The 13,731-nt window shown below is 49.2% G+C and overlaps 1 protein-coding gene across 2 annotated transcripts in view; it reads left to right on the top strand.

The window, feature by feature from the left end:
• The first annotated feature begins 944 nt into the window (after positions 1-944).
• Positions 945-13,731, top strand: part of Casp8 (caspase 8) — a 24,064-nt gene continuing 11,277 nt past the window's right edge. The window contains exons 1-2 of one of the 2 annotated variants that reach the window (XM_010617532.3): positions 945-1,379; positions 10,732-11,069. In XM_010617532.3, coding sequence (XP_010615834.1) covers positions 10,765-11,069 — 305 coding nt within the window. In that variant the 5' untranslated portion in view covers positions 945-1,379; positions 10,732-10,764. Of the gene's footprint in view, positions 1,380-3,524; positions 3,620-10,731; positions 11,070-13,731 lie in introns of those variants that run through there. The other variant, XM_010617533.3, reaches the window with a different exon arrangement.

The raw sequence follows: 13,731 nt of genomic DNA, 5'->3' as shown, positions 1-13,731 counted from the left end.
GTTATAGTACAGACACAGCTCAGTACGATTCAGCTATGAGAAGCATTAAACCCTGTAGTTTGCAGAGACAGGATGGAGCTGGAGATCATTATGAAGCAGGTCACGCACAGCAAGGGGCGTTGCACGATCTCACTCGTGGCATCTAAGACAGTGGGTCTCCTAGAAGTGGAGAGTGGAACAGTGACCACCAGCACCCTGGTGTGCACCGCCCCACCGTGGTTGGCTGAGCTGCGCGCTCATCTGCACATGGCCTGAGAATTTGCAGACTTCTCATGGACACTGTGAGTGTAAGGAAGGGTGGCAGTGAACACTGAAATGACCAAGGCTGGGCACTGTTCTCGGGGCTCAGTCTGGCTCATCTTCAATGCTTTTGCCGGTGCAGGAGGCCTGAAGCTGGAGCCTGAGGACCCACACGTTAATGGGGTCTGTCAGGAGTCACGGCTGTGCTTCTAGGCTGAGGCACTGGTGGGTCCTGTGGGGTCTCAAATGCACACACCTCATGCCATGCAGGCGGACCCAGCTTGACCAGTCTTGAACTTCTCCAAGCCTCAGAGTGGAGCAAACCCCGGAATGGTTCAAAGGCTGAATGAGTCACTTATTGAGCTCAAGCGACTATGGCACCTTCCACAGATAAGGGATCTGAAACACCACCGGCCAGCGCCTTGGTGCTCTTCCATCCACAAGGCTTAACCCAAATCCTAGGTGTTGGGGAGGTCGCAGGGGAAGAACCCGTGCCTTGGGTGGAGATTGTGTCTGTGTATTTCAGCCTGTGTCCGCTGATGACCTGAGAGGTCAAACCCTGCAGTGCAGAGAATGACAAGTGTGTCAGGAAGGGACATAGCACACAGCGGCCCCACTGGTGCAGAACAGCAGGGCAGAAAAGCTTTGAAAAATTTAAACAGGAGACAGGCTGAGTGGGAGGGAGGGCAAGCCCGTGACTTCAACACTGAGATTTGGACCATGACTCAGTCCCAACTGCAACTGCCTTTTGCATATTCGTGAATCACCGTCACCTCCCTCTTCCTAGCAGCTGGCAAGTTCCCTTAAACATGTGGGATTTCATTGAGTGAGTCAGCTCTGCCCTCCATCTGCTTCTTTCTTCTCCATGGAGGGAAATGTTTTCCCAGCTCCCTCCTGTGACCCTAGCGGCCCTCAGGACTCACCAGGAAATCCTCAGGTGGAGAGCAGAGAACCAGGAAGTAAGGCCCTGAGGGAGGCAGAAGAGAGTGCCTGGAGTGAAAGTGAAAGACAGCGCCTCAGGAGCCTCCAGCCTCGGCTGCGCTGTGGCTGTGGCTGTGGCTGCAGTGATTTTCTCCTGGACAGACACAACCTGACACCCGACCCTGGCGGTAGCTGGGCGCCAGGAAAGGCTGCCGGAGGTGAGTGGCTGGCGTCCAGAAAGCCTCTTCCTCCGGACCTCAGGACACCCAGGCGTCCTCCTCTGGCATCACCTGAGGCAGCGGGGACTCTATCTTGGCCTCCTGAACCCCAGCTAGACCTGGCCATATGGCCAGGCTGCACCCTGGGTCTCCTTCCTCTGCTACCACTGGCTCTGGGCTGGGCCGGACTCTGGGGAGTCAGGAAACTTCCTTTATCTGCCTGCGCTTGCTGTCTTTCTCGTTTGGCTCTGGACAAGGGCTGAGTTAATTGTTCTGTGAGGCCTCCCTGGCCCCCTGCCCCTCACCTGTTCCCACCATGTCTTCCACTCTTCTGTCCCTCTGCCCCCACCGTACTCTCCTCAAGGACAGCTGTCCCGGGGTTTTGAGGTGTGCACCCGGACTTGTGTGACTGTAAACAGTTCTGTGTGATGTGCCCATACTATTCTTAAGCCTGTGACCCTGGGAAGTGGTTCTTTGTGCCTCTGTTTCCCCTTGTTCAGTGGGATTAATGATTCCTCCTCAGGCGTGCTGAGGGCTGTGGAGATAACACTTGCAAACTACTCTCAACAGCGACTGGCTCTGCTAGGTGCCCAGGATAATAGTTGTTAGCAATTATTATCACACGCTAACTCTAGTTTTATTATATTTTGCTCATTATGTTTCCCACTTAAAAATTATAAACACTCTACTCCTTAAATTTGGTTTACCAGGCCAGGTCCCAGTTTCAAACCAGGCCATCACGGTACATGATGCACAGTTTATTTTTTAAGTCTTTCTTTGATTGTCACAGAGTCACTGGTTGTCATCACAGGGTGCAGTGTGATGACGCCATGAATGTGTATAATGATCACATCAGGGTAACAGGCACTTCATCTCCAACAAAGCCTTCTAAGGACAGTAAAGGACTTGCTGTGTTCGGAGCCCTGAGGGTTGCTGGTCACGGCTCCTGTGGATGCTTGATCTTTCTGAGCCCACCTGGTCCAACTTGAAAGTCTTTGCGAACCCGGTCGGGATAAGGTGAGTTATCTCGAGCTTACTTTGCGTGTCTTAGGGCGCTGATGCACTTGAGGGGGCTATGCCACTTGAGGATCTGGGAAGGGAACTCTGACATTCTCAGCTCGGCAGAGCTTCTCTCAGAGTCACTGGCAGGCAGTCTTTGCAGTCTGACGCTGTCCCTCACAGGTAGGCCCCGTGGGTGCAGCCGTGAAAACTGCATCACTGCACCCAGGAAGCTCACAGCCTAGGACAGGAAGTTGCCACCAACAAAGGGTCGAGTGGGGTGGAGGCTGCAGGAAGTCAGGAAATGTTTCCTGAGGCGGGCTTAGCCGCGGGCTGGGTTTCATTCTGCTAGGTGGTGTTGGTCCAACACTCCAGGTGGGAGCACATGCTAGTGAAGGGCCTGGTGCTGTGAGGTTGCCTCTGCGAGCCCTCCTGGGTTAGGGGCCTTCTCACACTCTGAGGTGGGCCCTGGGCCCTGAAAGCTGGTATCCTGTACAGGGAAACAGGAAAGGCAGCTTCACAGTGCCAGGGGGGCTTGGCTTCCTTTCTCTACTGTTAACGTGCGTGTGAGTGTGAGTGTGTGTGTGTGCGCGTGGGTGACTGCCTGCCTGTGTTCGCAGCTGTGCTCCCAGGACAGATGGCGGGAGAGGTCTTTGACGTTGTGCTGTGGGTGAGAGTGGCATCTGAGCCGTGAGGATGGACAGCAGGCTTGGGGCAGACTCCCTGGCAGCAGGAGGACCTCTGGGAGAGCTCAGTCAGTAGCCACTGAAGGAGAAACTCAGTCCCCAAGATGGTTAACCCTCCAAATCTTTGAGATCCTGGAATATGAAAAGAAAGCATTCTTGGTTGTCCTCCAGTCCAAAATTCTCACTTGGAATGAGGAAATGAGGCCTGCACCGTAAAATGATTCATCCCTATTCATGTAGCTGGAGCCAGGATCCAGCACCCTGCCCTGAACCCCATGCTCCTTTGGGCCCCTGCACCCCTTGGGTCCCCTGTACCCCTTGGACCTCACACCCGCCCAGCCTCTTCTTGGTGCTGGAGAAGGAGCCAGTGCACCTCCAGCCTTTCGAGGTGAGCCCTCCTCTTCCTGTGTGACTCATAAGTTTCGAAAGCAGGAAGTTCATAAGCTCAGCTTTTGTGCTGCTTTTGCTCATCTCCAGCGAGAGAGGACTCTTCCTCGTCCCTGTCCTCCTCAGAAAGAAGGGACTTGGTAGCTGAGGCTCTGGAATTTGTCTCTGGTAAGGTCTGCTGGGCCTCTGGTTCTAGAACTCTCCAGGAGCCAAGTGGTCTGGAGGCCACATGGCCTGGATGGCCGGTGCTTGGGTGTGGCGGGGAGACTGGCACTGAGTTGTGGGATTCACAGTCACCGCTACCCCCACCCAATTCAGAGGGGCAGTGCAGCCTTTCAGCTCTACACAAGGCCTTTCCCTGTCTCCGCCCTACTGGTCAGAGTAGAGGGCAGCAGTAAATCTCAGCTCTCCTGTACACACACACACACACACACACGCACACACACACCAGCACACATTCAGTCTTAGCAATTCAGTCCAGTTATTTATGGTAGAATTAGAAGATAAGGTACAGTCTAGTGCGTCTGAGGAGAAGCTCAGGGGCCCGCTTGTAGGGTGCAGTGCATCCTTTGGGGAGACCTGGGGGTGGCTACAGCGTGTGCACCGAGGGCTGCATGGCCAGCTGCACCTGTGGTGCCCAGGATGCGCGGCCCCAAGCGGGTCCTGCGAGGGTCTGCGGCCCACAGGTGGCAGGGCCCAGACAGTCCGCCAGCGCCGACACTTCCGGTCTGTCCTCCTGCTTTGTGATGGGTCTCGCTTCTTGTGATTTTAACCAGTAAGTGCACCGTGATTCTTTGAGGGTTTTGCTTTTCTCACTTTGCTCCAACTGTCATCCCAGTAGTCTAAACCCCCAGGCGCCTGCTGGAGCCTGGCCCTGCGGGATGTCTCCTGGGCTGAGGTCGGGCTGGAGTTGGCGCGGCAGTTCCTTCAGAGGACTGACTAAAATGAGGAAGAAAAATGTTATGTTTACATGGATAACCAGGTGTACACTTGGCTTTAATTTATTTGTATCTAAATATTTGGGGCATAAATATATAAAATCAATATATAGAACATCAAAATATAAAAAATAAATACATAAAATAAATAAAATATCAAATGTATATTATGTAACGCAAATATATTTACTTAGATGTTATAAAATATGTATGCATAATGTGGTAAAATATTTAATTCTTTGTTTTATGCTTTCGCTTATCTGCGTGAGTGTAAATAAATTTGGGGTTAAAGCAACAAATATGACCAGAGAATTACTTTTGAATAACAAGATTTAGGAGTGATTTTTCTTTTTCCTTTCATATTTTTTTGCACTTTCTTTGTAGAACAAATGTTACTCTTGCTGTTTTTAGGAGCGATAAAATATAACAACAGACATTTTTTCAAAAAAATGATTATTTTTGAGTACTGGGGAATTAAACCTAGGGCCTCATGTACAGTGGCTAAGCACATTATCCTTTAGCTACATTCCTAGCCCTTTAAAAAAAGTATTTTGAGAGAGAGTCTCTCTAAGGTACCCATATTGACCTAGCTTGTGATACTTCTGCCTCAGCCTCCTGAATATCTGGGATTACAGGTGTGCACCACCAAAGCTGTACCCATGTGTTAATGCTCAGAATCCAGGTCTGGTCAAACAAGGACATGGTGTCGTCCCCCTAGCCAGGTGGCCTGCAGTGTGCCTGTTCTTAGCAGTGTCAGAAATCCAGTGCAAGTGACCGCTTCCAGGTGCTGACGTGAGAGATGTGTGGCTGAGATGAAAAATGAAAACCCAGAGACTGTCACGTGTGTGGCGTGGCCTGGAAAACCAGCTTCCTCTCTGGGCGCCCACATTTTCCCTCTGAGGGTGACTGTGACTTCATGGGAATCACTTCAGAAGCGTCTCACAGTACTTCAGACAACGCCACGAGCTGCAGTGGCCACAGCCACCGAGAGCCAAGCGCAGGCGTCCCTGCCTGGTGTGGGAGTGGTGTGGAACTGGTCAGAAGCGCAGTTATTCAGGGACAGGTGGCTCCAGAGGGCTTGTTCCTTTTCTGACCCAGTACTATCACTTCCAGAAAATTATTCTAAGAAAATAATCAGAGATATATGAAGAGATTTGCGTTTTAGGATTATCCTAAATGAGATAAGGAACTGTCTATGTAGATTAAGGTTCATCTGCATAGTGAACGATTTCTAGGTTTTAAAATCCAGGTTGTAGGAGAAAAACTAAAGGCATCAAGATGTACTTACAATATTATTAGTGGAAAATCCACTTATACTACAAAAATATGATGTGTTCAAATACAAGGGAGAATATATACCCATAAAATATATGATAGGAAAGGTTAAAATATTGCTAGGTGTTTGTCTTTGCATGATAGAGTCACAAGTAAATTTACTTTCCTTTATGTTATTTCTGTGTTCTCTAAAATGAATGTGATAATTGCTACCATGAGGAAACATATTCATGGAGAGAACAGAGGAGGTTTTGCTTCCATTTGATTCTTTGGTGGATTTTATTTTGTGAAACAAGACTAACAGAGGCAAAAACTGATTTAAAATTTTAAGGGTGGTTGACCTAATGCAACTAAAAAGGGCTGGAACTAGTTTAGACTCTTCGCTGTACTGCATATAAATGAAAATGAACCGTGGAGATTTTAATTTAGGTATACATGCATTTAGAATGAGTAATACGGCCACTGGTGAAAACTGCAACCAGACAGAAGTGTGTGAAGGCTGAGAACCTGCAGTGGCTCACTCTAACTTCCCGCCTCCTCCGGTCTGGCCAGGCCCATAGTCCCGCCATCCTGGGTCCCATCTTGGCAGTTTACTGGGAGTCAGGAATACAGAAATCCACAAATATTGTGACCACGCCAGTCAATTCACTGCACTGGTCACAGCTGCACCAACCACAGGGATCTTCCCATCCTTTTTGTAGCCCAGAACCAGGGATCAAACTCAGGACCTTGCACTTGCCAGGCAGGCGCTGGTGCCACTGAGCTAAATCTCTGGCCCTGATAATGCTCTTTTGCTATTCCAAGCAATGTGTCCTGAATATCTTTCTACATACTTTGATTATACTTTCTTTTAAGTGAATATAGGAAAACCCCCTGGAAATTGGAACATGGGTCCAAATTCACTTATATTTCAGGAGAAAGAGAGGGAGAGGGAGAGCCAAACTACCCACCAACCTGTCCTTAGATCCACTACCTTACAGCATTGTATTTTAATTTTTGTATTTTGCCAATTTGGCAGTTATTAATGGTCCTTTGTTATAATTCCAGTTTGCCTTTTTTCTTCTTATAAATGAAATTAAGGATCTTTTCAAATGTTTAAAATGATTGTTTTGAAAATATAAAGCCAGAGATACTTTTCTCTGAGCTGTCTGCTTGTGGTCCCTCCTGTTTATATATTGGGTTGCTGTTCTTTCTCTAGTTTTTTTTTTAATTGACTTATGTGAAGTTTACTTTAAGAAAAGTAACTCCTTCCCCTTTAGAAATCATAATTTAGAAAATATATAATATAATATAATTTAGAAATATAATAATAAAATATTTTTTTTAATATAATAATAAAATATAATATAGAAAATATAGAAATATTATATAGAAAATATATAATAAAATATAATTTAGAAAATTATATATCACTGGTATTTCCCACTACAAATTTCATTTATTTTTAAAATCTTTTCAGGTATTTCTGCAGAAAATCTTACTTGGGGTATAAGGACAGTATCAATATTTTCTTTAATGCCTTTCAGACTTTCTGTTGTATTTACAGAAGTTTTTTACCACTGCTAGAGTACTTGAAAAACTGTCTTATGTTTTTTCTTAGAACTTCTTAACGGTTCAGATCTTTGCTGTCTGCAGTCTGTTTTGGTGTAGATGCTCTGTTAGGAGCCATTTCAGTTTGTTGGAAAAGCTGGCCCACTGTTCCAACACTTGTGTGGGAGGAGTGTCCTCAGGGTGTGAGTTCTTTTTGCAGCTTGCTTGTTTTGGGCTGTTCTTCATAGTTAATGTCTAACGTCATTGCTTTCCAAGCACAGACTATGGGTCCTGTTATTTCTGCTTTTGGGAAATACATGCAGGTTTTCTTTGTGGTTGATCCACGGTTACTTCACACGTGTTTGCGAAGCCTGAGCATGTTCTCCCGAGGGTCGTGTGTTGGGTCAGACCTGTCAACAGTGATGCTCACACTCCCCTTGGTTTTCTTTCCGTTTAGGCTACTAGAGGTGCTAGTTTTTGAGGGATGTGTGAAAGTTTCTGGTATTTTGGGGAAGAAAAATTTTCAGTTCTCTTCAGCTCTTAAGGATGGTGCCTCTCCTGCCCTTTGCCTCCTCAGCTGGCCGAGGCCCCTGAGTCCACTTCTTACCCATGTGACAGTGCACTAGACCAGTGTTTTCCTCTGCCAGGTGGAACCTGTGGTGTTTTCCCTACAGTCGGGACAGGAAAGGCAGGCTCCTGCTCCTTCACCCGCGTCTGGGTCTCTTCCACAGCCCGGATGGCCTCAGGACTGGCAGCACCTCCTTAATTTCATTTTCTGCATGAGCATGCGTATCTGTAGCCTCTGGTAGTCCATTGTACTGTTTTGATTTTTTTTTTTTTTTTGGTACTGGGAATTGAACTCGGGACCTTGGGCTTGCAAGCCAGGCGATGGCACCACTGAGCTAAATCCCTGGCCCTGATTTGAATATTGTTTGAGGTGGGTGGTGTGGGCTGTTCCGTGGTGAGCTGTTTCTCTCACCCTGTGGTTGGTCTTGGATGTCCATCTGCTTCTGTCTAGGAAGTGGAGTGTTTTCTCCTCCGTGCCCTGGGCTCCTCTCAGGTGTCTGCATCTGGCCACGCCTGTCGGGGTGCAGCTGGTTGTTCCAAGTCAGCACACACTGTGCTCGAGGCTCTGCAGATGCCCCGCACTTCAGGTGAAAGCTGACCAGTTGTTCCCTCGTGTGCAGCCGTTGTCTGTTGTCCTTTGGACATGAGCTGTTAGGTGCTGAGGAAGCTCTAGGTCGCACAGACTTTGTGCACCTAGCGTGATGTGTAGCCTCTCAGCTCCTAAATAAGAAAACTTGTCTAAACAATAATGTAAGCTCAGAGTGAAAGAGAAAAAGGGTTTGCTTCATGTCTCAATTCTAGCAATTTACTTTAAGGAAATAATTGGGGATATGTGCGCTGCAATATTATTATTATTATTTACTTAATTTTTTTGGTACCAGGGATGGAGCTCATGACTTTGTGCTTGCGAGGCAGGTGCAGTACCACTGAGCTAAATCCCCGGCCTACAATATTATTTTTGATGGTAAAATCATAGAAGATTGCTTCAATAAGCTTTGATATATTTGCATGTGTAAATCAAGAAAATTAAAGACGTGCCATGGAACAATGTTTACTGGTGGGGGGTAAATGCTCATTATCAGTGGAAAATCCCAACAGGTGCACAGGCACCCGTGTGTATACCCTGGGTTCCAACGTGGTGTCAGTTAGGGTTAGTAGTTGTGTGTGTGTGATAATGGTTAACTGTGTCCATTTTCTAGTGCACTGTATTTTCAGTTTTCACACAAAAATAACTGCTACTTCAACCAAAAAGGAGAAAAGGTATTTTTGAAAGGGAAAAATAAGTTTTCAAAGTGTTTGAAGCCACTTAAAAGTATTAACTCTTATTCTAAGGTGCAAACTGAAGGTATTTTTTTCCACCCAATGTAGAAAGCACATGGATCCTGGATCACCTGGTCATGGCTTGAGCAATAGGGTCAGGGTTGGTGTTTTCATCCGTGAAGGTTGGAGGATGCAGGGGTGTGAAGACGCAGGCTCCACCCATCATGGTGCAGGGTAGAAACAGGCCCAAGGCTAAGGTTGTTTAGGACTAAGTGCGGTGCCCAAAGGTGACGTGTGCCAACCAATTTCCTCTCCCCGAAAAGGAGGCAGGTCCTGGATAGTTCAGAAATGGTGGAGCTGGGAGGATCTGGGAGGTCCTCCCTGGCGCTGTCCTTGGGTTGCCTCGAGGATGTCCAGGCCCCTGGGACAGTGGGAGCGGGAGAGACTTGCTGGGCCCGTGCCCCGGCTTCAGCAGATACTTGCCAGCCGGGGAAATTATTCCAGAGTCACCACAGCAGGCATTTTGTAGAGCCACGACGACTTTAGAGTCGGGTGTTCTTCTGACACACTTTCCAGTGGAGAAGCTGAGGCTCTGAGGATGTGAGCGGCCCAAGGCAGGGTGGTCAGTGTCATGGCCAGTGCTGACCTGCGTGGAGCTGGCTTCTGTCCAATAGGTTGCCATACAAACTTGGCTTCATCCACTGTGAGCCCAGCGGGCAGCACAGGAGGGTGGAAGATGAGCCCGAGGGCTCAGGATAGAGGCTGCTGCTTGAAGTGGGGGTTCCTGCAACATGACTCCTGTTCAAGCACTGACATGGGAAAGCACCCCTAAGCCCGCCTTAGAGACACGAGGCCGGAAGGGCCTTCAGGGTTCTGGCCCCTTTCCCGCCTGGGCATCCTGACCAGCACAGGTCCTGAGGCCTTCATGGCAGGCGTGGTCCGGGCCTCCCTGCACCGTGGTTTGGGTCTGACTCTAGCACACCTGCCCTCTACCGCGGCACACCATGCCAGCATAAGTCCGGGAGGTCCCTGGCCTCCAGCGCTTCTGAGCCGTCCTCCAGCTTTAAATGTCAGTCCCGGATCCACAGCATCATTCGCACTTGTACATCCTCTCTCTGTTCCCCATCCCCTCTGGGAGGAAGCCAGAGCCCCTCACCCCACGGCGTGTGGCCCTGTGACCGGTCCCCACTCTCCAGCCCAGACCCTTTGTGTTTACTGCTCCGAATGCCTCGTGTCTGTCTGAATTGTCCATGAAGTTCTCACTTCCATCTTCTTAATTTTTAATTTTTTTGAGACAAGATCTCACTATGCAGCCCAAGCTGGCCTTGAACTCCAGCAATCCTCCTGCCTCAGCCTCCTGAATGCTGGGATTACAAGCATGTAGCTATGCCTGACCTCACCTTTGTCTTCTGCAGAAGTTTTTCCTTGGAGTACTGTCCTACCTGGCCCAGGTCCCTTCCCTCCAGGAAGCCCTGCCCTGGGCGAACCGGGGCCCCTGGCTCTCTGTCCCTGGTGCTGACTCTGACAGTGGTCTTTGCATGTCCACCTCCCTGAATATCTTTTCTGTGAGCAGGAACTCTCTCTGCTTTGTCTGCTCCTCTCCTCCCTGTGTCCACAGCACATGGCAGAGCCAGTCCCATTTGATAAGGGACAAGCCAATGGGCAGCACTGTCCTTCCTCTCCTGAACACAGCACTGTGTCTTGGCCTAGGTTGCAACTGTGTTCTGCTACCTCTTGAGAAGCATGGACTTCAGCACGTGCCTTTACAGTATCGGGGAGCAGCTGGACAGTGATGAGCTGGCCTCCCTCAAGTTCCTGAGCCTGGGCCACATCCCACAGCGGAAGCAGGAGTCCATCACAGATGCCTGGATGCTGTTCCAGAGGCTCCAGGAGAAGAGGGTGCTGGAGGAAGGCAACTTGTCCTTCCTGAAGGAGCTGCTTTTCCAAATCAACAGGATGGACCTGCTGGCCACCTACCTGAGCACTACCAGGGAGGAGATGAAGGAGCAGCTCCAGACCCCCGGCCAGGCCCAGATCTCCTCCTACAGGTGAGTGATAACTCTGATGGACACAGCTTGCAGCCTGGCCCCTTGGGGCTGTCTGTGGTGCGACCAGCGAACATGTCCCACCAGGGCCAGGTGAAGCAACACAGGGCGTTATATATAATACAGAGAAAAATGCTACACCCATAGGATAAAATTTATTTTTCAAAGTGAAATATTACCTACCAGTAGGCTGAAATTAAAGCAGAGTTTCTCTGCTGTTCTCATTACCTCCCTCTGTCCTTCGTCCCTTGCATCTTCCGATGCCCGCCCCCCTGCCCCTGTGCTGTCTGCTGGGTGCAGGTCACTGCCTCCCACTGAAGCCCCAACCCACTTCGGAAGCTGTGGAAGTCTTGGTCCTCACTTAGAGCCTCAGGTGCTGCTGTTTCTGCAGAGGGATGCACAGGGCCTGCTTAGCTCCTGGGGTGAGGCCGTGGGCTGCCTCCGGAGCACAGTGGAGCTCAAGCCACCTCCTAGGGCCACAAAATCCAGCTTCTCCCTGCCCTGGCACCGTGGGCACCAGGGGCACTGTGGACTGTGATAAGAAGCCACGGGCAGTGACAACTTCATGGTCCATGACAAGCCGGTCACTTCTCTCTAACATCCCATTTTCAGACTCGGCCCAAAGCAGTTTTTAGTTTTACCTTTCAGGAGGTTTCCCTCAGCCTCAGCCCGGGCCATGTCATGGTCATGGTGGCAGTGTCATGCTCTGCCTCCCACTCCCAGTGAGACTGCAGCTCTGGCACGGCCTTGCCGTGTGTGAACTTGCATGACAAGTATCCTGGGGTGTTGGTTTCATAGAGCTGCCACACACAGGGTGGCTTAAGCCGGTAGAGGAAGTTCGTTCTCCCAGAGAGGCAGGTGCCAGCAGGACCTCTCAGAGGCTCAGGGTGGGATCTGCTCATGCTCTCTCCTGGCCATGGCCCTTGGTGTTCCTGGCCCTGGCCCTCCAGCCTTGCCTCCCTTCCACATCTGTCTGAATGACCTTTTCCTGTGAGGACCAGGCAGGCCTGGGGCCCACCCTAATCAGTGAGACTGGATGCAATTTTATCTGCAAAGACTTTTCCTGTTACAAGCGCAGGTTCAGGGTAGGCCTGACTCCTTGTGGGAGAGGACGCCAGCCAACTGGGTTCTGGAGAGCTTTGGGCTCTGGCTTCCTGAAGTGTGAAGTCGTTATGAGGTGCTTACTCATGAAGACACCATTTCATCCTGAAGATCAGGAGCCCCAGAAGTAGGAGAGCCTGGGGGTAGGGACTGTCCTCTTCCCCACCATCTGGGTCTTATGAAGGCTCCACTCTTGCTGTGTGAGCGAGGCTGAAGCAAAGTACAGAGCTGGCAGGGACAGGGTCTCAAGGACCTATCTGCTAAACTCACCACTTGGCTTGGATACAAAAGGGTCGGCACAGGCGAGGCTGTGGGGAGAAAGGATCCCTGCTACACTGTCGGCTGGACTGTAAACCAGGACAATCACTGTGGAAATCAGCATGGAGATCCAGAAGCTAAAACTAGACATCCCGTGCAGCCCAGCTCTTCCCTCGGGGGTGTTTCCTGAGAGTTAAGGACATCCCATTACGGTGACCCGTGCACACCTGTGTTACAGCAGCCCACCTTGCAACAGCGGAATCTGGGCACGCCATACACGCCCACCAGCAGATGAGGGTAAAGAAAACGTGGCGTTTACACACAGTGGAGCGCCACTCTGCCGCACAGGATAAACTTGAGTCACTGCAGGAAAACGGATGTACCTTGAGACCATAATGTCGAGTGAAGTAAATCAGACACATAGACTTAAATGCTGCATGGTGTCTCTTTTATAAGAAACGCAAAGTATACATAAATTAAAGAGCAAAATGAAAGATAGATGATGGGCAACAGAGACACAAATCTTTCTCAAATGGGAAGTGGACCAAAAGGTGGAGGAAGGGGGAGGAAAGAGAGGAGAGGGGACATAAAAAGAGTGGAGATGTGCTATGCACGAGCACCAACTCCACCAGGAGCGCAGGCGTTATGTGCTGCAACACGGACCAGTGCGAGATTGAAAAGGATCAGCACAGTAAGCATCTACTGCTTGTTCGCCGTTGCTGAATGACAGCCAGGTGACAAAAATACCCTAGTGTCCACTCGCCAGGATAAGAAAACATTACGCGTTTTACTTTCAAATGATAATAAATATTTCATAGGTTTATTATGAGACAAGAAAGCCTGTGGGTTTTCATCATGAAGAAAGTAGAATAATTTAAAGAATAAAGTTAAGAGTCAAAGTAGCATTTGGTTGGATTTAATCTTGTGCCAAATTGAAAAAGTTTTAGAGAAATAGTCTAGGATAGACATGTTTTGAGGAGAAAGATGTGGCAGATGCTTATACTGAGTACCTTCTGTTTCTATCTATTTTTATTTTCAGAATTTTTTTTGGATACAGGGTCTTGCTTTATTGTTTATGCTGGCTTTGGACTCACTGTGTTAGCCCCAGGCTGGCCTTGGACTCATGGGAATTCTCCCACCTCCACCTCCTGAGTGCTGGGATTATAGGCACGTGCACCATGCCTGGCCAGAATTTTAATTTTTAAATTAAATTTTAAAGTCAACATGTTTTTGCTGGGGGTTTAGCTCCGTGGTTCCAGCACCTGCCTCGCAAGTGCAAGGACCTGAGTTCGTTCCCCAGTACCAA

The sequence above is a fragment of the Fukomys damarensis genome, unplaced genomic scaffold, assembly GCF_012274545.1.
Source record: "Fukomys damarensis isolate Sample0158 unplaced genomic scaffold, DMR_v1.0_HiC HiC_scaffold_26, whole genome shotgun sequence".
NCBI classification, from domain to species: Eukaryota; Metazoa; Chordata; class Mammalia; order Rodentia; family Bathyergidae; genus Fukomys; species Fukomys damarensis.
Note: the sequence above shows the minus strand (reverse complement) of the source record. Positions and strands in the feature narration are given on the sequence as shown.